Source organism: Malaclemys terrapin, chromosome 1 (genome assembly GCF_027887155.1).
Source record: "Malaclemys terrapin pileata isolate rMalTer1 chromosome 1, rMalTer1.hap1, whole genome shotgun sequence".
NCBI classification, from domain to species: Eukaryota; Metazoa; Chordata; order Testudines; family Emydidae; genus Malaclemys; species Malaclemys terrapin.
The window spans coordinates 168535739-168551888 of record NC_071505.1 but is presented as its reverse complement, the minus strand read 5'-3'; the positions used below and the strand labels follow the sequence as shown (position 1 = coordinate 168551888).

At 49.3% G+C, this 16150-nt stretch overlaps 1 protein-coding gene across 3 annotated transcripts in view; it reads right to left on the bottom strand.

Moving 5' to 3' along the window:
- IGSF3 (immunoglobulin superfamily member 3) overlaps positions 1-16150 on the bottom strand; it is a 153887-nt gene that overhangs the window by 5530 nt on the left and 132207 nt on the right. For 2 of the 3 annotated variants that reach the window (XM_054046629.1, XM_054046637.1), the window contains exons 8-9: positions 10940-11350; positions 7086-7493 (exon numbers count right to left, since the gene is read on the bottom strand). In XM_054046629.1, the coding sequence (XP_053902604.1) occupies positions 7086-7493; positions 10940-11350 (819 nt within the window). Of the gene's footprint in view, positions 1-1759; positions 2455-7085; positions 7494-10939; positions 11351-16150 lie in introns of those variants that run through there. The other variant, XM_054046645.1, reaches the window with a different exon arrangement.

Here is a 16150-nt window from a genome sequence, read left to right as displayed (position 1 = left end):
TCATTTTTGGTTGGGAAGCCTGTTACAGGTTGTGTGGGGATCTTTCTGGAACCTACCAAGGTCAGCAGAGAGCCCTGATGAGCAGCCCAAGGTTCATGGGATCAGGGGAAGCTCTGAGATTCCTAAAGGCCATGTCTACACTACAAAGTTAAGTCAAGTAGACATCGAGCCTCCGATTTAAGCAAGTCGATCTTACGTGTCCACACTATGCTCATTGTATCGGTGGAGTGCACCCTCACTAGCAGGGCTTGCATCGATGCACGGAGCACTGTACTGTGGGTAGCTATCCCACAGTGCACGTATCTGAGTGGAATTTTGGGTTGGGCTTGCAATGCCTTATGGGACCAAACATTTGCGCGGATGGTTATGGGAACCAGGTGTTAGCCTCCCCATGATGCATTTACCTCCCTCTCTCCCTGAAATCAACTGCAAACAAACCAAGCCTTTTTCGTGCCTTTTTTTGTAGGTCTGGGTTACCCGAGCAGACTCCATAGCACGATAAGCATGGACCCCGCTCAGCTGTACACTGTTGTTGTGAGCATTACAAAGCATGCCTTATCCTGCAGTATTTGCTCAGCCGAAGCAGGAGCCGCCGCACGGAACAATGAGATACCACGCTAGCAGCCCTGCTAGAAGACAGAGCGGAGCAATTCACAGTTGCTGGCGACAGTCACGCATCACCTTGACATGGTGGAGTGCCGCTTCCGGGCCCAGGAAACAAGCACTGACTGGTGGGACCTCATGGTTATGCAGCTATGGGATGACTAGCAGTGGCTGCAGAACTTTCACATGCATAAGGCCACTTTCGTGGAACTGTGTGAAGAGCTTTCCCCTGCCCTGAAGCACAGCAATACTAAAATGAGAGCTGCTCTGACAGTTGAGAAGTGAGTGATGACAGCTCTGTGGAAGCTTGCAATGCCAGACTTCTACTGGTCAGTGGGGAATCAATTTGGAGTGGGCAAATCTACTGTGGGATCTGTTGTGATCCAACTTTGCAGGGCCATGTACAGACTACTGCTAAGAAGGGTAGTGACTCTGGGCAATGTGCAGGACGTAGTGGATGGTTTTGCTGCAATGGGGTTCCCTAACTGCAGTGGGGCGATAGAAGGAACACATATACCTATCTTGGCACCAGATCACCTTGCCAAAGAATACATAAGGGGTACTTCTCAGTGGTGTTGCAAGTGCTGGTGGATCACAGGGGCTGTTTCACCAACATAAACGTGGGATGGTTGGGAAAGGTGCATGACGCGCACATCTTTAGGAACACAGGTCTGTTCAGAAAGCTGCAAGCGGGGACTTTCTTTCCAGACAGCAAGATAACCATTGGTGATGTTGAAATGCCAATCATGATCCTGGGAGACCCAGCCTACCCCTTGCTCCCATGGCTCATGAAGCCGTACACTGGCAGCCTGGACAGCAGTAAGGACTGGTTCAACCATAGGCTGAGCAAGTGCAGAATGGTGGTGGAATGTGCCTTTGGACATTTAAAAGGTCACTGGCGGCGTTTGCTTACTAGTGAAAGCAATATGCCCATTGTTATTACTGCCTGCTGTGTGCACCATAATATCTGTGAAACAAAGGGAGAAAAGTTTCTGGTGGGGTGGGGAGTTTAGGCAGATCGCCTGGCAGCCAATTTTGAGGAGCCAGACACCAGGGCAATAAGAAGAGCACACTGAGGGGCGCTGTGTCTCCGAGGGGCTTTGAAAACCAGTTTCAGCAATGAGCCAAAGTAATGTGACACTTATCTGTGTTGTTCCTTACCAAACTGTCCACTTCATTGCATTTTCTCCCTGTAAATTCCACCCCCACCAACCACTGTGTGTTGAATGAATAAAGAGCCTTTTCTTCTCAATTTGTTAAGTTTTATTATGCGCACAAACACAGAGACAGCAAAGAAAAGTAAAATAACCTGGGGCAAAAGGGCTGATAACACTATGGGGGGAGAAACAAGGACAACTTGCTTACAGATGCACTGCAATAACAATCAAAGGCGTGGGAATGGGCGCCTTCTGGTTCTTGTACCCTCCCCTAGTGTTGAGTGCAAGGGATAGCGAACTTTCCTCCCCCGCCTCATAGGACGTTTGGGGGAGGAGGATGTAGAACTGGGTGATGATGGCAGCATGTTCAGCATAGGCTGCAGAGGGACTCTAGCATCCAGCTGCCTTTCTTGAACCTCAACCAGATGCTTCAACATGTCTGATTGCTTCTTCATAATCCGCAGCAGCTCTTCCCGCTTGGCACGCTCTTGTTCCCTGCATGCTCTCCTGTCCTCCCTGTCCATGTCCAGGTTCTCAGACGGTGTAGTCTTCCATGCTCTGCACTCTGTCTTGTCACTCTCGAAGGCACGTATTAACTCATTGAACATGTCCTCCTGAGTCTTCTTTTTCCGCCTTCTAATCTGGGAAAGTCTCTGTCCCAGTGTGGAGGATGTGCCGACAGACAAGGTTTCAGCTGCAAGGAAGACAAAGCACAAGGGTAGCATTGGCAGTGCATATATTATTCCTGGTGCCAGGTTAATTTTTTTTTTAAAATAAGAAAACCACCCTTCAATGCACTTCCCTGCAAACCATAACATAATCACAACCACTGGCTACTGCAAGAGTCGGTTTGCTGCTCCAGCTATGGTGAGTAAGGCCACGAGGCATGGGTGAGAGGTCTTGTGCTGCAGCTTTCGTGAGGACATCCTTGGGATTACTCGTTGGAACTTGAGAAAAGCCCCCTGGCCCCTAGCACCTGGATGGTGCTTGTGGACAGGCTACAGTGTAAAGCCACCCAAATAGTTTGTTTTTTACAAAAAAGAGGCATTGCGTTGGGCTGGGTGGGAGGGGGAGGGAGACAAATAGGAAGCCGCCCTCCCCCCATTTTTAAAATACTGGTTGCAATACGTGGTGATTCCTTCCAGCCACAACCATGGCACATTTGGCAAAGAGTGGTTGTCTGACCCAGATTTCACCAAACGCGGGGCGGATTACTTGTTGAATTGTTTGCGGTTTAGGGGCTAGCGTTGAAAGCTTCCCCCATTTCCCCTAGCTGACCATATGCTATATCACTCTCCTGAGGGTAACAGAGGCGGCAAGGGAGCAGATGATGCAAGTGTCTGGGTACAGACCTGGTCCTTATGTTGCAATGATGCCAGCAGAGTTAATACTGGAGTGCCATGGGAAAGTATCCTACCGTGGTGGACGAAATAAGGTAGCCCTTCCCAGAAACCTTCTGTGAAGGATTGCAGAGTACCTCCATGAAAGCTTCCTAGAGATCTCCATGGAGGATTCCAGCGCCATCCCCTTGCACATAAGCAGTCTTTTTCTGAGAGCACCCTCTGTGTAGATGGAGTGGCCACTGATACCCACTGCAGCTATTTTTTTGTTCAGATTCAACATTAAAAATAATAGCATGTAACCCCTACAGTTTGATTGGAAATGTGTACTCACCAGAGGTGCCTTGCCTGGCACTATGCTCCGCCGCTGACTGGTCCTGTGAAGGGATGGGCTCTAGGGTTAAAAACAGTTCTTGACTGTCGGGGAGAATGGATCCTCCGCTTGCCTGCCTCACATTCTCCTTCTCCTCCTCCTCCTCAACGTCCTCCTCGTTGTTGCTTGAGGTCACACGGGGCTCCTGGGAGGTATCCACAAAGCGTTTTGGGTAATGGTGGGGTCGCCACCGAGAATCGCATGCGGCTCCTCATAAGAGCGGCATGTCTGTGGGGCAGAACCAGAACGACTGTTCGCCTCCCTTGTCTTCTGGTACGCTTGCCAAAGCGCCTTTATTTTCATGCAGCACTGCTGCGTGTCCCTGGTGTAGCCCTTCTCCCCCATGCCCCGCACGATCTTGGCATAGATGTCAGCGTTTCTTCTGCTGGATCGGAGCTCTGCCTGCACAGACTCTTCTCCCCACACAGCAATAAGATCCACCACTTCCTGTGTACTCTATGCTGGAGCGCGTTTGTGGCCTTGAGTCTCCATGATCCGCTGTGCTGGTGAGTTCTCAATGCGGGACACCTCCTGGTGGCCAATTCATTCGAATTACACAACGCAGTGTCTACACTATCCCCATGTCGACCCATGGATCTTGAATTAAGTGCTATGCCTCTCGCAGAGCTGGAGTACACAAGTCGATTTTACAGGCCACTTAGGTCGGCGGAAGGGACTCGGTAGCGTAGGCACATACATTACTAAATTGACCCAACGTGGCTTATGTCAACCTAAATTTGTAGTGTAGACCAGGCATAAGGCTGACAAAGGGGTGGAATAGGGAAGAAAGTCTCCACTCCCCGTGGTCCCCTTCATGGACAATGGGGAGTAGCTGAAGTAGGAGGGACTTTTTCCCCTCATACTATCAACCCTCAAAATCTTCTGCACCTGCATTGCCCTTGCCCCACTTCGTACAGACGTTAAGCTGACAATAGGAGTTTGGCTCTCCTACAACTCTCTACAGCAGTGGAGACCCCATCCTGAGAGTCTAAAGAAGTTCACAGAAGTGGGACTCTTTTTTTGTGAACTTGAGGTCTGAAGCATCAGGACTTCCCTCTAAAGGGCAGCAGGTGGTGTTTGCAGCTAGCAGGATCCCCTCCTCCAGGCCTCCCAAGCATTGCTGGATTAGGGCTCTTAGGATTTGCAGGAACAGGGCCCCTTTCTAGCCGTTCTTAGGTGTTTGAGATGGTCCTAAGGAAATTTCCATATAAGAAACTTCATGCAGGTGATGTAAGGCTGCAGGTACATGCCAATGGTTTGAGTTCGTGTCCTTCAGGGAGGCCTCAGAAGGAAATGGAGAAGACATACCTTGAGATTCTTGATATTTCTAAGGTAAACACAAGCAAGGCAAATCCAGGCCTCCTCATAAAGCAACAAATACAGGAAGGGCAAAAACCCAGTTTTCTTCCTTTTTGCAAGTTACCTACAAGATTACTTCAGACCATGCTCAGTGAGTATTTTCCAATTGCTCACAACTACTGATTCGCAAAACATAAGAACAAAGATTCTTTTTCATGGAAGAATGAGTGACACAGTAAGTTTGGAGCTTTTGTTCAGCCATTTTTGAGTTACTTGTGAGCAAAAAAAGTTGCTTTTCTTTAAACCTAAATCAGTGTAGTCCTCTTCCCCTATTTCCCCCCACCCATCCAATGCAAACACACACTTTTCACAGCTTAAAAGGGGCTGAAGGGATTTCCTTCTACACTTTGCTAAATCATTCATCTCAGGGCTTAGATCAGGTCTGGGAAGTTTCAGCCCAAATGGAGATTTATATATAATCCTAGTTATAGTATGTGTAATCTACATAGTAATCACCTGGAGACATTAGGTCCTTTCTGCTCAAACCAGCTCATTTGGAAAAGTTTCCCAAGCCACGATTTCATGGATATGATTTTCATAATCCCTGAGAGAGCATTTTCCCCATGTAGGGCACAAATCCTCTCCACAGGGAATTACATCCCTGCTACAACCTTCCCAGTCTCCTGACATTTTGCCAGCAGCATTGCACATCCCCATGGAGAAGTCCCAATGAAATATCCTGGGCATCTGTGTAAAAAACAATCAATGACTGTATTCCCAGGGGCTTAAATCCAGAAGGGAATAATATGATTGTCTAGCACAAGCCAGAGAATTTCAACCAGTGATTCCTTCATCAAGCTCAATAATTCTGGCGGAACAGGAGCATTTCATTGGAAAAACATCCTGTCTTGATTCAAACACTTCAGAGGATGGAGAATCCACCACTTCCCTTGGTAAGTTGTTCATTATCCTCACTGTTCACAATGTGTGTCTTATTTCCAGTCTGAATTTGTCTGGCTTCACTTTCCAGCCAGGGGCTCTTGTAATGAGTGAAAGGCTTCAGACATACACCTCCTGCAGAGCTTGCACAGGCTCTGGAAAGGCCAAGGAAGGGTTCTGTTCCCACTGTCACTTTGCTGTACATGGCACGAGTGTGTATTTGGCAGCAGCAGGGAACACAGGAACTGCCATACCAGATCAGACCAGTGGCCCATCTAGCTCAGTACCCTGTCTCTGACAGCAGCCAGCAGCAGATGCTTCAGAAGAAGATGCAAGAAGCCGCAAAAGTGAGCAGTTATGAAATAACCTCCTCACAGGAGAAATTGCTTCCTAACCCCCTCATCAGGTAGAGGGCCAGGAGTTCTGTTCCCAGACTGGACAGGTCACAATATTGCCGTGCTCCAGTTTCTCCATCTGTAGAATGGCGATGATCCATCTTGCTAAACAGCTTGGATAAAAGCTCTGATCTGAATGCCTGAAGAGGCTTTCAACCCATGTAATTATCTACCATCAGATGCACATGCAAGACCATAAGGTCCCTTTAAACAGATCACTACGCCACACGAGGTCCCATTTTAAACCAGAACCTTAACAACGTGTAAAATATATGCAATGCAAGTCATTGGAATGATTGAAATGAAAAAATATCTAGATATAAATTCCACGCTCACCCCCTTGCTGCACCTCAGGGTCAGGGTGGTGCTGGTGTTTTAAAAAAAATTCATAGGCCCTCCAGCAATATCAGGGAGGAAGACAACCAATCCCCAAATCCTATTAGAGGATTGCTGTGTCTGCAGTACCCCTGTGTTCTCCCTCCAGATTAGCATGGTAGCAATGAAGGGACACAGAGAAGTTAGCTCAAGCTGTTGCTGCTGCCAGTCCTGCTCCCCCCAACTCAGCTGCAGTGCATGGGGTGAGGGAACAAAGCAGAGAAACAGGGAGGGAGCTGGCAACGAGCATGAAAGAGTCACACTGCCGCCATTCCCCTCCCTCCCCAGCATGCCTAAATTAGTCCTGAGCTAGCGGATAACACTTTCAGGCTGGAGTGAGATATGGCTCCCTCACATGCCCGCTGGAGATGGGGCTGCCAAGCTGTCATGTCTGGGGAGTGCTTTGGGGTGGTTGATGTGCCATTATAACAATGAATAGTCAAGTACGCCATTTCTCACTATGTGGGAGATTTCTGGTTTCAGGGGGGTGATGAGGAGAGGCCTGGCAAGCCAGGTTAGGACCCTCACAGTTTGGGAGGGAGGGGAAGGATCTCTCTGATGAAGTCCCAGAGCCCGATGAACGTGACCCAGAGGATCCAGTTACCTGGCTGTTTCACGGTGACAGTAGTCAGCCCAGAGAGGTCTTCTGCCCGTTTGTACCACTGATTGCTGGGATTCAAGAGCCACTCCTCGACGCGGCAGTCATAGGCTCCGCTGTCTTGCACCATCACGTTCTGGAGGGTGAGCAGGTACAGGCCTGGGGAAGGGCTCTCCAAATGTAGCCTGCCCTTCAGGTCGCTCAGTGTTGCCAGGTCTCCGTACTGCAGAGTGGCCTGGCGGCTCAGCCATGCCACTGCCTCTTTCTCTGGGTGGCCAGATTTCCACACGTACCATTCCACCGACAGCTGCGAAGCAGGGCTGGTCCGGTTCGTGACTGCGCACTCCAGTGTCACCCACTCGTTCTCCAGAACTGTGAGGTTCTTCTGGGTCTGGCTCACCTGCAGACGATTGTCTGGGGTGGGAACAGAGACCAAAAAAATAACACAATGACATGACTGCAACAACTGCTGTCCTTCCTCACCTCAATCCCTTCCCAGCTGTGTGCGCCTCCCCACGCACATCTAAACTCAGGCTCTCAGCTCCCCGGAGCTTCCTATTTGTTCTGTGAACCATCTAACACAATTCTGGGTGTGGTAAAAAAGACAAGGCTAGGATTTGCAAAGGAGCCAAAGGAATTTAGTTTGAATCCCTTTGAAATTCAATGGAATTTGGGCACCTAATTTTCTTAGGGCCCCTTTGTTTCTCAGGTGACAGAAATACAAAGTCACCCAATCCCCATGGTGTGGGAGGCCAGAGAGGTACTGGAGACAAAGTAATCCTCTAACAGGATCTGGGGATTCAGAACATGCCAACAAGACTATCTGGAGCTGAAGGGGTCACACCTGGTGTCACTAGATTAGGAATTTCTCCTCCATTTGACCTACAACTTAATTGACACCGAGGGTGGCTGCAATCAGCTGGTTTAGGGAGGAGACAGACATACATAATGTGTGTATCCCAGACTCCTAGCAAGCTGCCAATGCAAACCCGCAGAAAGGGCAGGGTTTGAGCTTCCCTGGTACAGTAGATGTTCTGTCATGACAGAACAGAGATGGGTGCTAAAGGGTCTCACATAACACTTAGTGGCATAAGGTTTAGGGGTGCAAAGTTAATAGTGGGTTACAACCCTCCTCCTCCCATCACACATGGGTCCCCAGGCATGTAACCCCCCTCAACCACCCTTTGAAATCTGTACTTCTCTGGACCAGAGTCTGAGGATCCGTGCAGTGCTGTGAACAGCTGGGTCTGGTGACCAATTGGCCCTTGAGCCATATACACCTCTACCCCCGATATAACGCTGTCCTCGGGAGCCAAAAAATCTTACCGCGTTATAGGTGAAACCGCGTTATATCGAACTTGCTTTGAGCCACCAGAGTGTGCAGGCCCGCCCCCCCGGAGCACTGCTTTACTGCGTTATATCCGAATTCGTGTTCTATCGGGTGGCGTTATATCGGGGTAGAGGTATACTCTAGTCTGTGGTGTTTCATGGCCTGGGTAAATCAACAAGGCAACACTTGACCTAGAGGTTGGAGACTGGCTACACTACAGCTGTAGGATAACTGCTCTGTCCTGCCTAGGCCCCAACTGCTGAAACACTGAAGGACTGATTACCAGTCAAGTATTATGCAGATAAGCAGTTCAGCTCATATCATTCTGCAGACCTGCCTCCCAGCTGCGCTATTCCCTCCTCCTCCCCTAGACCTAGAGGGTATTCTTCCTCAGCTGCAGTCACCCCCACAGGGTACTCTTCACATGCAGAGGAAGCTGGAGTCCCCTAGCTGTCTCGGCAAGGCAGGTTCCTCCTCCAGGAGGAGGCCCCGATAATATGCCTCTGGAGTGAGACATGGATGGGGGAAGCAGTCAGCCTTTAAAGAGCCTCCCTCCCCCACATATAAACAGCCTTCTGCATATCTATGACCGCTTTGGTGGAGAGGGGTAGGACCCTGATTAATTCAGTACATCCTTATTATCTCCATTTCCCATCTCTGCCGGTGACATCCTCTGCCATGGAAACCACCAGCAGAGCAGATTTCTCTCTCCCTGGCAGCCAGCTTCCCACCTCATTAAACTCATTACTCATCTCTCATGCAGAGTGCAAGAGAGCTGAGACACGCTCCCGTCGGGATATTGGCAGAGAGTAAAATCAAACTGGAGATGAAAAAGCCCTGCATGCAGAGCTCTGCCAGGCACACACATGCCTGCTCCCTCTCATTAGGTCACTAGTCCCCACTCCAGCGGCATGACACGGTCTCAAACAGGAGTTACACTGAAGGAGTTACACTCTTACTTAACATTGACATAGGAAGAGCCATCCTGTGTAGCTAAGCCCAACCTCAACTTGATCACTTTTCCTTGTCAAGACAAAGCCACCGACAACTAAAAGCATCTTCAACCCCTTCTCCAGAAAGATCCACCCCACGAGAACTGCTGATCCCACCTCTTCCCTCCACCTCCCCCCAATCGATCCTCTACTTTCAACACAATGTAAAGTGCCCCAGACTGTTCACACCTCCCTCTTCATGGCAGATCCCCTTCCGTTGTGTCCTCACTCAGACCCAATCCAGCTTCTTCTCTCCCTAACTCTTCAGGCATGTGCTCCCAAAGCCAGTGTCCATTTTGCTGGTTAATGACTTGACGGCTAAATCAAAACATAGCAGTGGGGAGATGGGGTTGCATGGAGAGTGCAGACCATGGACAGTGAGAGGCAGGGAGGAGTGGACAGGTAGGACAGTGTGGAGACACGGCAGGTCAAGACGTGTACCAGGCAAGACTACTGACCATCCCACTTCAGCAAATATCCCCCATCCCAGCATAGTGCCCCTTATCCAGTTTCCTGTAAAATTCCATTTCCAGGTGCCAGCTATGTGGAAAGTAGCCAGTTCTCAAAGGACTACATGGACTGGTAAATCACACTTCCTAATTCCTGTGCAAGGCTCTGCTGTGGGAACAGGCAGGCTATGAAATACCCTATACCTCTTTACCGCCTCCCTTTAACACAACGTTAAACCTCATCCCCAGGCCACATTCCTTATCCCAGCAGTCTGCTTCCATTCCTGAACCCTCTTGGGCTTTCCTTCTGTGTGTGTGTGGGGGGGGGGGGGGGAGAGAACGGGGGCGAGGGGCAGAGGGAAAAAGTCCTTGAGGACAGGGTCCCCATTTGAAGGGGAAGCTTCATGGAGGGGCTGGCCTGTGTCACTCCCTCATGGCAGGGAGAGCTACAGAGCTCAACGTGGTTTAGGGAGGAGACAGACATCACGAATGCGGATGATACAGATGAGAGTAGAGCGGACTCAGGCTGTGAATGGGACACACGTGCGTAAACCCTGGGTGCTCCTGGGGGGCAACAGGAAGAGTGACAGCGGCTCTGAGCTTCAGCATGACGGAGTAAGGCTGAGAGGTTTCACTGACTATAGCCCAGCATGTATGCAACAGGCTCTCTGGGGCTGACAGAAACAGGCGTGGAACCTATTAGCTGCCCAGGCCCAGTGGGGCATGAATGACCTTTATGCAGGAACACCTGCACCGCTTGCTAACCACACATCACCCCAGCCACAGAGGAACTTACCAGATTCCAGCACTCTGGCTGGGAGGGGAGGCACGTCCCAAGAGCAACAGCAAGCAGTGGGACGATGTTTGGCAAAGTGGGAAGGGAAGCCTGGCTTCCAGTTTGGGGGCAAAGGCCCAGGCTATGAAGCGAGGAAGGTGTGATTGGGTCCAGTCTGGGGACAGAGGTTTAGCGGGGGAGAGGGAGGAAAGGGAGAAGGATTTAGCTCAACTGGGCAAAACTTTAGTGCGGACAAGATTTAGTTCAGCTGAAGTTCTTGGGAAAAGTTAACTGCCCGGGAGAGTCCGTGTTACCTGGCTGCTTGACGGTGACCTCAGTTCGCCCAGACACCTCCTCCGCCAGCTTGTACCAGGCATGGTTGGGGCTGAGCAGCCACTCCTCCACATGGCAGTAGTAGCTGCCGCTGTCACTGACCTCTGCCCGCTGGACGGTAAGGCTGAAGAGCCCTCCAGAGGAGGACCGCTCGAACTGCAGCCTCCCCCGTAGCCCCTCCTCCTCGGCGTAGGTGCCGTACTCGAAAGCAGAGCTGTGGGTTGTCTTCAGGATGAGCTTGCCATCAGCGTCGGATGGCTTGTGGACATACCACAGCACAGCAAAGTGAGAGTCCAGGCTGGTCTGCGATTTCACGGAGCAGTTCAGGGGGATGGGCCTGTTCTCCACCAGGGTGATGCTCCGCTTTGATTTGCTGACCTGTAGCTTGGTCACTAGGAGCAAGGAGAGGGAAGGATGAGAAGTGGTAGGTCATTAACACAGAGAAAAACAAACAAACAAAACAAAAAAAGATGACAACCCTCCCGCCACCTGCAGTCTCATCCATGATCTCCTTGCATAAGGCTAAATAGGACCCTTGATCCACAGGAATTTAGAGAGCCCTGTATCAAATCTTCTTCCCAGTTTCCTCCTTCACCTCAATGAACTCCTGAATCCTCCCTCGGCGAGAGGCTTGGTTTTTCACAGCTGCCTCAGGCCCCCTTAGAAGGATCCTGGATTAAGGCATCCAGTCTAGCAGGAGATTCACACATATCATTTGTTCTCCAGGGACTTCAGATTCCTCCGTCCCTAGGGCTGCACTTGTTAAACGAAAACTTGTTTTTCCAATGCTTCCTGCGCAAACCTCCGTGCTGCTGACCCAGCGCCCCAGAAAGCCACCTGCAGATAGAACGTGTGCCCTGCCACACCCCGTTCATCTCACTGAACTGAAAGCTTTTTAAAGGCTATTTGGGACCAGATCAATATGGACATTAAAAACATGAGCAACGTGAGAAACAGACACTCGGCTGGAATGGAAGAGGAGGGAAGCATAGTCTGGTTTGCAGTCAGAGCCCATGGCAGGGAATCAGGAGTTCTGCCCCAAGTTCTGCCACATGCTTACTGTCTGACCGGGGGCAAAGACCGTGACTCTCTCAACTTCCCACCATTGCCTCCACCAGTTCAGCTCCCCAAGTGGTAGTGAAGGTGGCTGCACTAGTGTATGCAAGGCACAGCACCCACTGGTATTTTAGCCACTGTGTTTAGACCTGCTCTGAATAATGAGTTTAAAACCCTGCTGCCCTCTCTATGCTGAAACAAGAATCATGGCGTCAGTCTTTTTATTGTATGTGCATGGGCTATGTCTAATACAATAGGCCTTAATCCCTGACTGGTGCCCCTAGGAACTACTGTAACACAAACAAAATAGTTCATCGTATTTACATCTCTATAAAGGTGCCTTTCCTGCAATTTTGGGGCTGTCTGGTATTTGGTATGCCCTAGATCCCACCGAATGACAATTTGAAGTGAGGAGCAGGGTCTGAGTTGACACACACCGAGGCCCGGGCAACTCGGACTCAGTCCATCTCCCTTCTTCCCCGGTCTAGGAAAGTGGGGCAGAGTTCCTCCCCAAGAAGGAAATGGATTGGCATAAAGTAAGTATTGGTCAGGGCAGGGAGGGGAAGAGGATGTGGGAACCCAGACCCCATAGTTAGAAGGGATTTACCCCAAGTTTCAGCACTGAAGGCACTACTGGATCTCATCACACCACACAGGCTAAACAGGGTCAGACCCAGAAGTACTCAGATAGGAGACCTCCAGATGCTGCAGGGAGTGAGTGTTGGTGCTTCTGGCAGGTGGCATCTTTCCCTCCAAGTCAGCACCGAACTGGTTCCCCAGCATTCAGTTCTCTTTGCTACTGGAAATGCCATCAGATTTATAAATACTGCTCCTGATGCTTGTGAAAAGTGCCACTGGCTCTTTAATGGCCCCAGGAGTCAGGGTTTTAACTAACCCTGGTACCAAGGTCCAAATCAGGTAATTACAATCTCTACCTAAATTTTATCTGCAGCTTTTGTTGCCTAGTGATGATCTGCAGGTCTTCTCCTGAATGGCTGTGTAGCACTGCTGTACCTGGTAATACCACTGCTGTGTTTCACTCCAGAAGTGGAGGCATTTTTGTGCTGGGAGAAGGGATTGTGTACACAGTTTGTAAATCTATTATTGAAGTTTACAAAGCATTCTGGGGACAAGAGGTACCACAGAAATACAGGACTGCAAGTCAGGACAGCTTCATTCAGATCAAAGGAGCGCTGCAGATTTACACCAGCTGAGGATCTGTCCCACAGGGTCTAGTTATTAGGATGCAATGGGTCTCTGTTTTGCATTACTTTTTACTTCACCAAGCTACCACTGAATTCTATAGTCTCAATTGCCCTGTCAGCCAAGCCGAATGTGTGTGGGGAGGAGCCTGGGGGAGAGAAGGGTACGTACAAACAGCATCAAATGGAAGGAAGAGGCTCCCATGACAATGACACTTTTCTGCTCTAAGACAACATCTGAAGATATGCATCCTGGTAGCACAGAAAAGTTCCCCTGGAGCCTGTACTGCCTTTGGCTTTAATCAGTATGCTAATAAAGACTAGATAACTCCGTTATGGAATGGCATACTGGGAGCAGGGGATGGGGGGAGAATAGCCCCCAGTTTTTCTCTCTGGGGACTGACTTAATGGAGAGGTTTAGGCTCATGCTGCTATGTTCCTCCTAACCCAATCCACCAAGCAGGTTGCACTGAGACCCACTTCACCTCCTTGTCTCATTCTAGGTGGGGAAAAGGTTATTTCAAGTCATAACCAGTCCTCCAGTGCCTGGGATAAAAACCAATAGAAAAGGAAGGCAAATCTCAGCAGCTCTATTTCTCCCCCTTCAACCCTCTTTCCAACAGTTTATTTTTAATTGGTACGGGATTATTTTCTGCAACTGTTGCTAAGGAAACCTCAGTTGCTATAACAACTGTATATGTTAAGTTGCTTGCTTATATCTATTAAAATGCACTATACACACATGCTGTGTGTTGTGGGAGCATACTGTATCTATACACACACGCCCATGGCATATAATGTACCTATATTTAGAAACATGAAAAATAGGAAAGAGATTTTTAAGAATCCCTCCTAATTTTCTTCCCACATTATAGCATTTCAAGGGGAGGGGAGCTGGAAGGACAGAGAAGGGATATTTTTAAACCTGGTGCTTCTGGGCAACAGACCCATGTCTCACTTGGACACGATTTATTCCACTGATGTGGCAAAAGTGCACTCCCAGACCAAAATACATAGCAATTCTCAGCACACACAGGTACACCCTGATGTTGCAGAGCACCAGGGCAGCCCAGAGAGTGGCTGTTCCTGCTTCCCCCAACACCTGGGAGCGTTTCCCAGCCATTGCCCTAGTTTTCAAAGCCTCTGGTCTGTTTCTTGCTCCCTTCCCATAACCAAGAAGCCGTACACACAGTAGATTGGCGGGTGTGTTTTGAGATGCGTGTCTGAAGGGCCAGATAGGTAGTTCCAGCATCAGGTCGAGAGTGAAGGAGTCTGGTGCTATCCCTGACACAGGATGATAAATCCTCCACCCTACACGCTGGATAGAAAACGAAGTATTGTGGGGATTTATTACGCGTATGTTACCAGGTGCAGAATTGCTCTGATCACCTCCACTCTGGTCAGCCACACCACAGCAGCGCATAAGGCAACATTCACAAGGCCCTTTTTGCATCCAGAAGGGCTTAAAATCCTTTTTCTAGTCTTTAAATTCTGCAATAGCTGACAGGGATGACAGAGAAGTCGTGGTACAGAGTACTCCGGGGTCCTGGCTCAGTCAGACAGGAGCAGGGAGATTGTTTCAATACAGATCTGGGCTTTGCTATTTCTTTTGTGGCTTTACGGTTCATCTTTAGATGCGTTTGTGAGACATAGTAGTTGTATTGGCCTAACGTAGTGTTCATGTGGTTATGGCAAGAGAGCAGGTGTCCCAGGCACTGTATCCTCCATAGGCCAAACCTCAAAGTCCTTAATCAGGCAGAACTGCCCACCCCTTCAATGTGAGATTGGCCTGAACAGAAAGACAGAAAAGGGTTTGACTCTACAATTTGGCTCTACAATTCCAGGTTCTACAATGCACCCTATCCGGGGCTATTCTGAGAGGTGGGGGGAAAGAGGGGGGAGGGGGAAGGGAAGGATGGCTGCTGTACTGCACTGCAAAACACCATGGATAGTGGGAGCAGTGATGTGGAGACACACAGCTACATAGCATCTCTGCTAAGCTGTCAAGAGACCGAAGCTCTCAAAACATCTGCTCGGGGAGCCCTGGGAAACAGGTGTGTGTTCTGGTGAAGATATCGTACAGATAAACTGCAAACCATAATCCAGTCTCCACTGTGTCTCTTGGATTCCCTGGAGGGAGGAAGAAAGTAAAGAGGATGGTAACTTCATGCACTATTACTGGCTCTCGATACAACACTAACACATCATTTACACTGGCAATGAAACCATTTAAAATCAACCTTTGTTAAATCTGGTTCTGCTAGCATAGTTTCCTAACCACCAATGACCAAGCACAACAGTGTAGTGTGTGTGAAGTGTGTGTTTAATTGACTTTTTGTAGCTGTGTTCTGTCAAACACAAGCCACTTAGCTCTGGGGTGGAACACAATACACAAACAGCACAAAGCAGCACTACGCACACACAGGAGTAACGTTATAATGTTATCCAACTGAAGCTGCAGAGGCAATTTAGGGAGGTTAAATGGGTAATTACTCAGGCTGGAATTTCCCCAGGGCACCAGGGTTTAACATCCCTCTTCTTGGGAAGAATATGGTAGAGGAATTTTGATAATCACAAGAGGGCAGCACTTCTCATGGCTCATGCAAGAGACACGCCTCCAGCCCCATGGTGCCCTTACATACTGGGGCATTGCTTCAGCATCAACTCACAAGAAAGAGCATCATCTACTGAGTCACCAGCATAACTTCCTGCAGCACCCTGTGCTGTCCTTGAAGGTCTCCCTCAGAGCAGCATGACCAGCCCTGACCCTCAGGATCATACACAAGGTGACATGGCTGCAGACGTACAGCACGTACATACCACAGAACTGGAAATCATTCCCTTTTCAGCTGAAGCCACTACGTAATGGATATAAACACAAATATACATAGGGAATGTATGTTTCAGGAGGCAATGAGTCTAGTAATTGCAGCA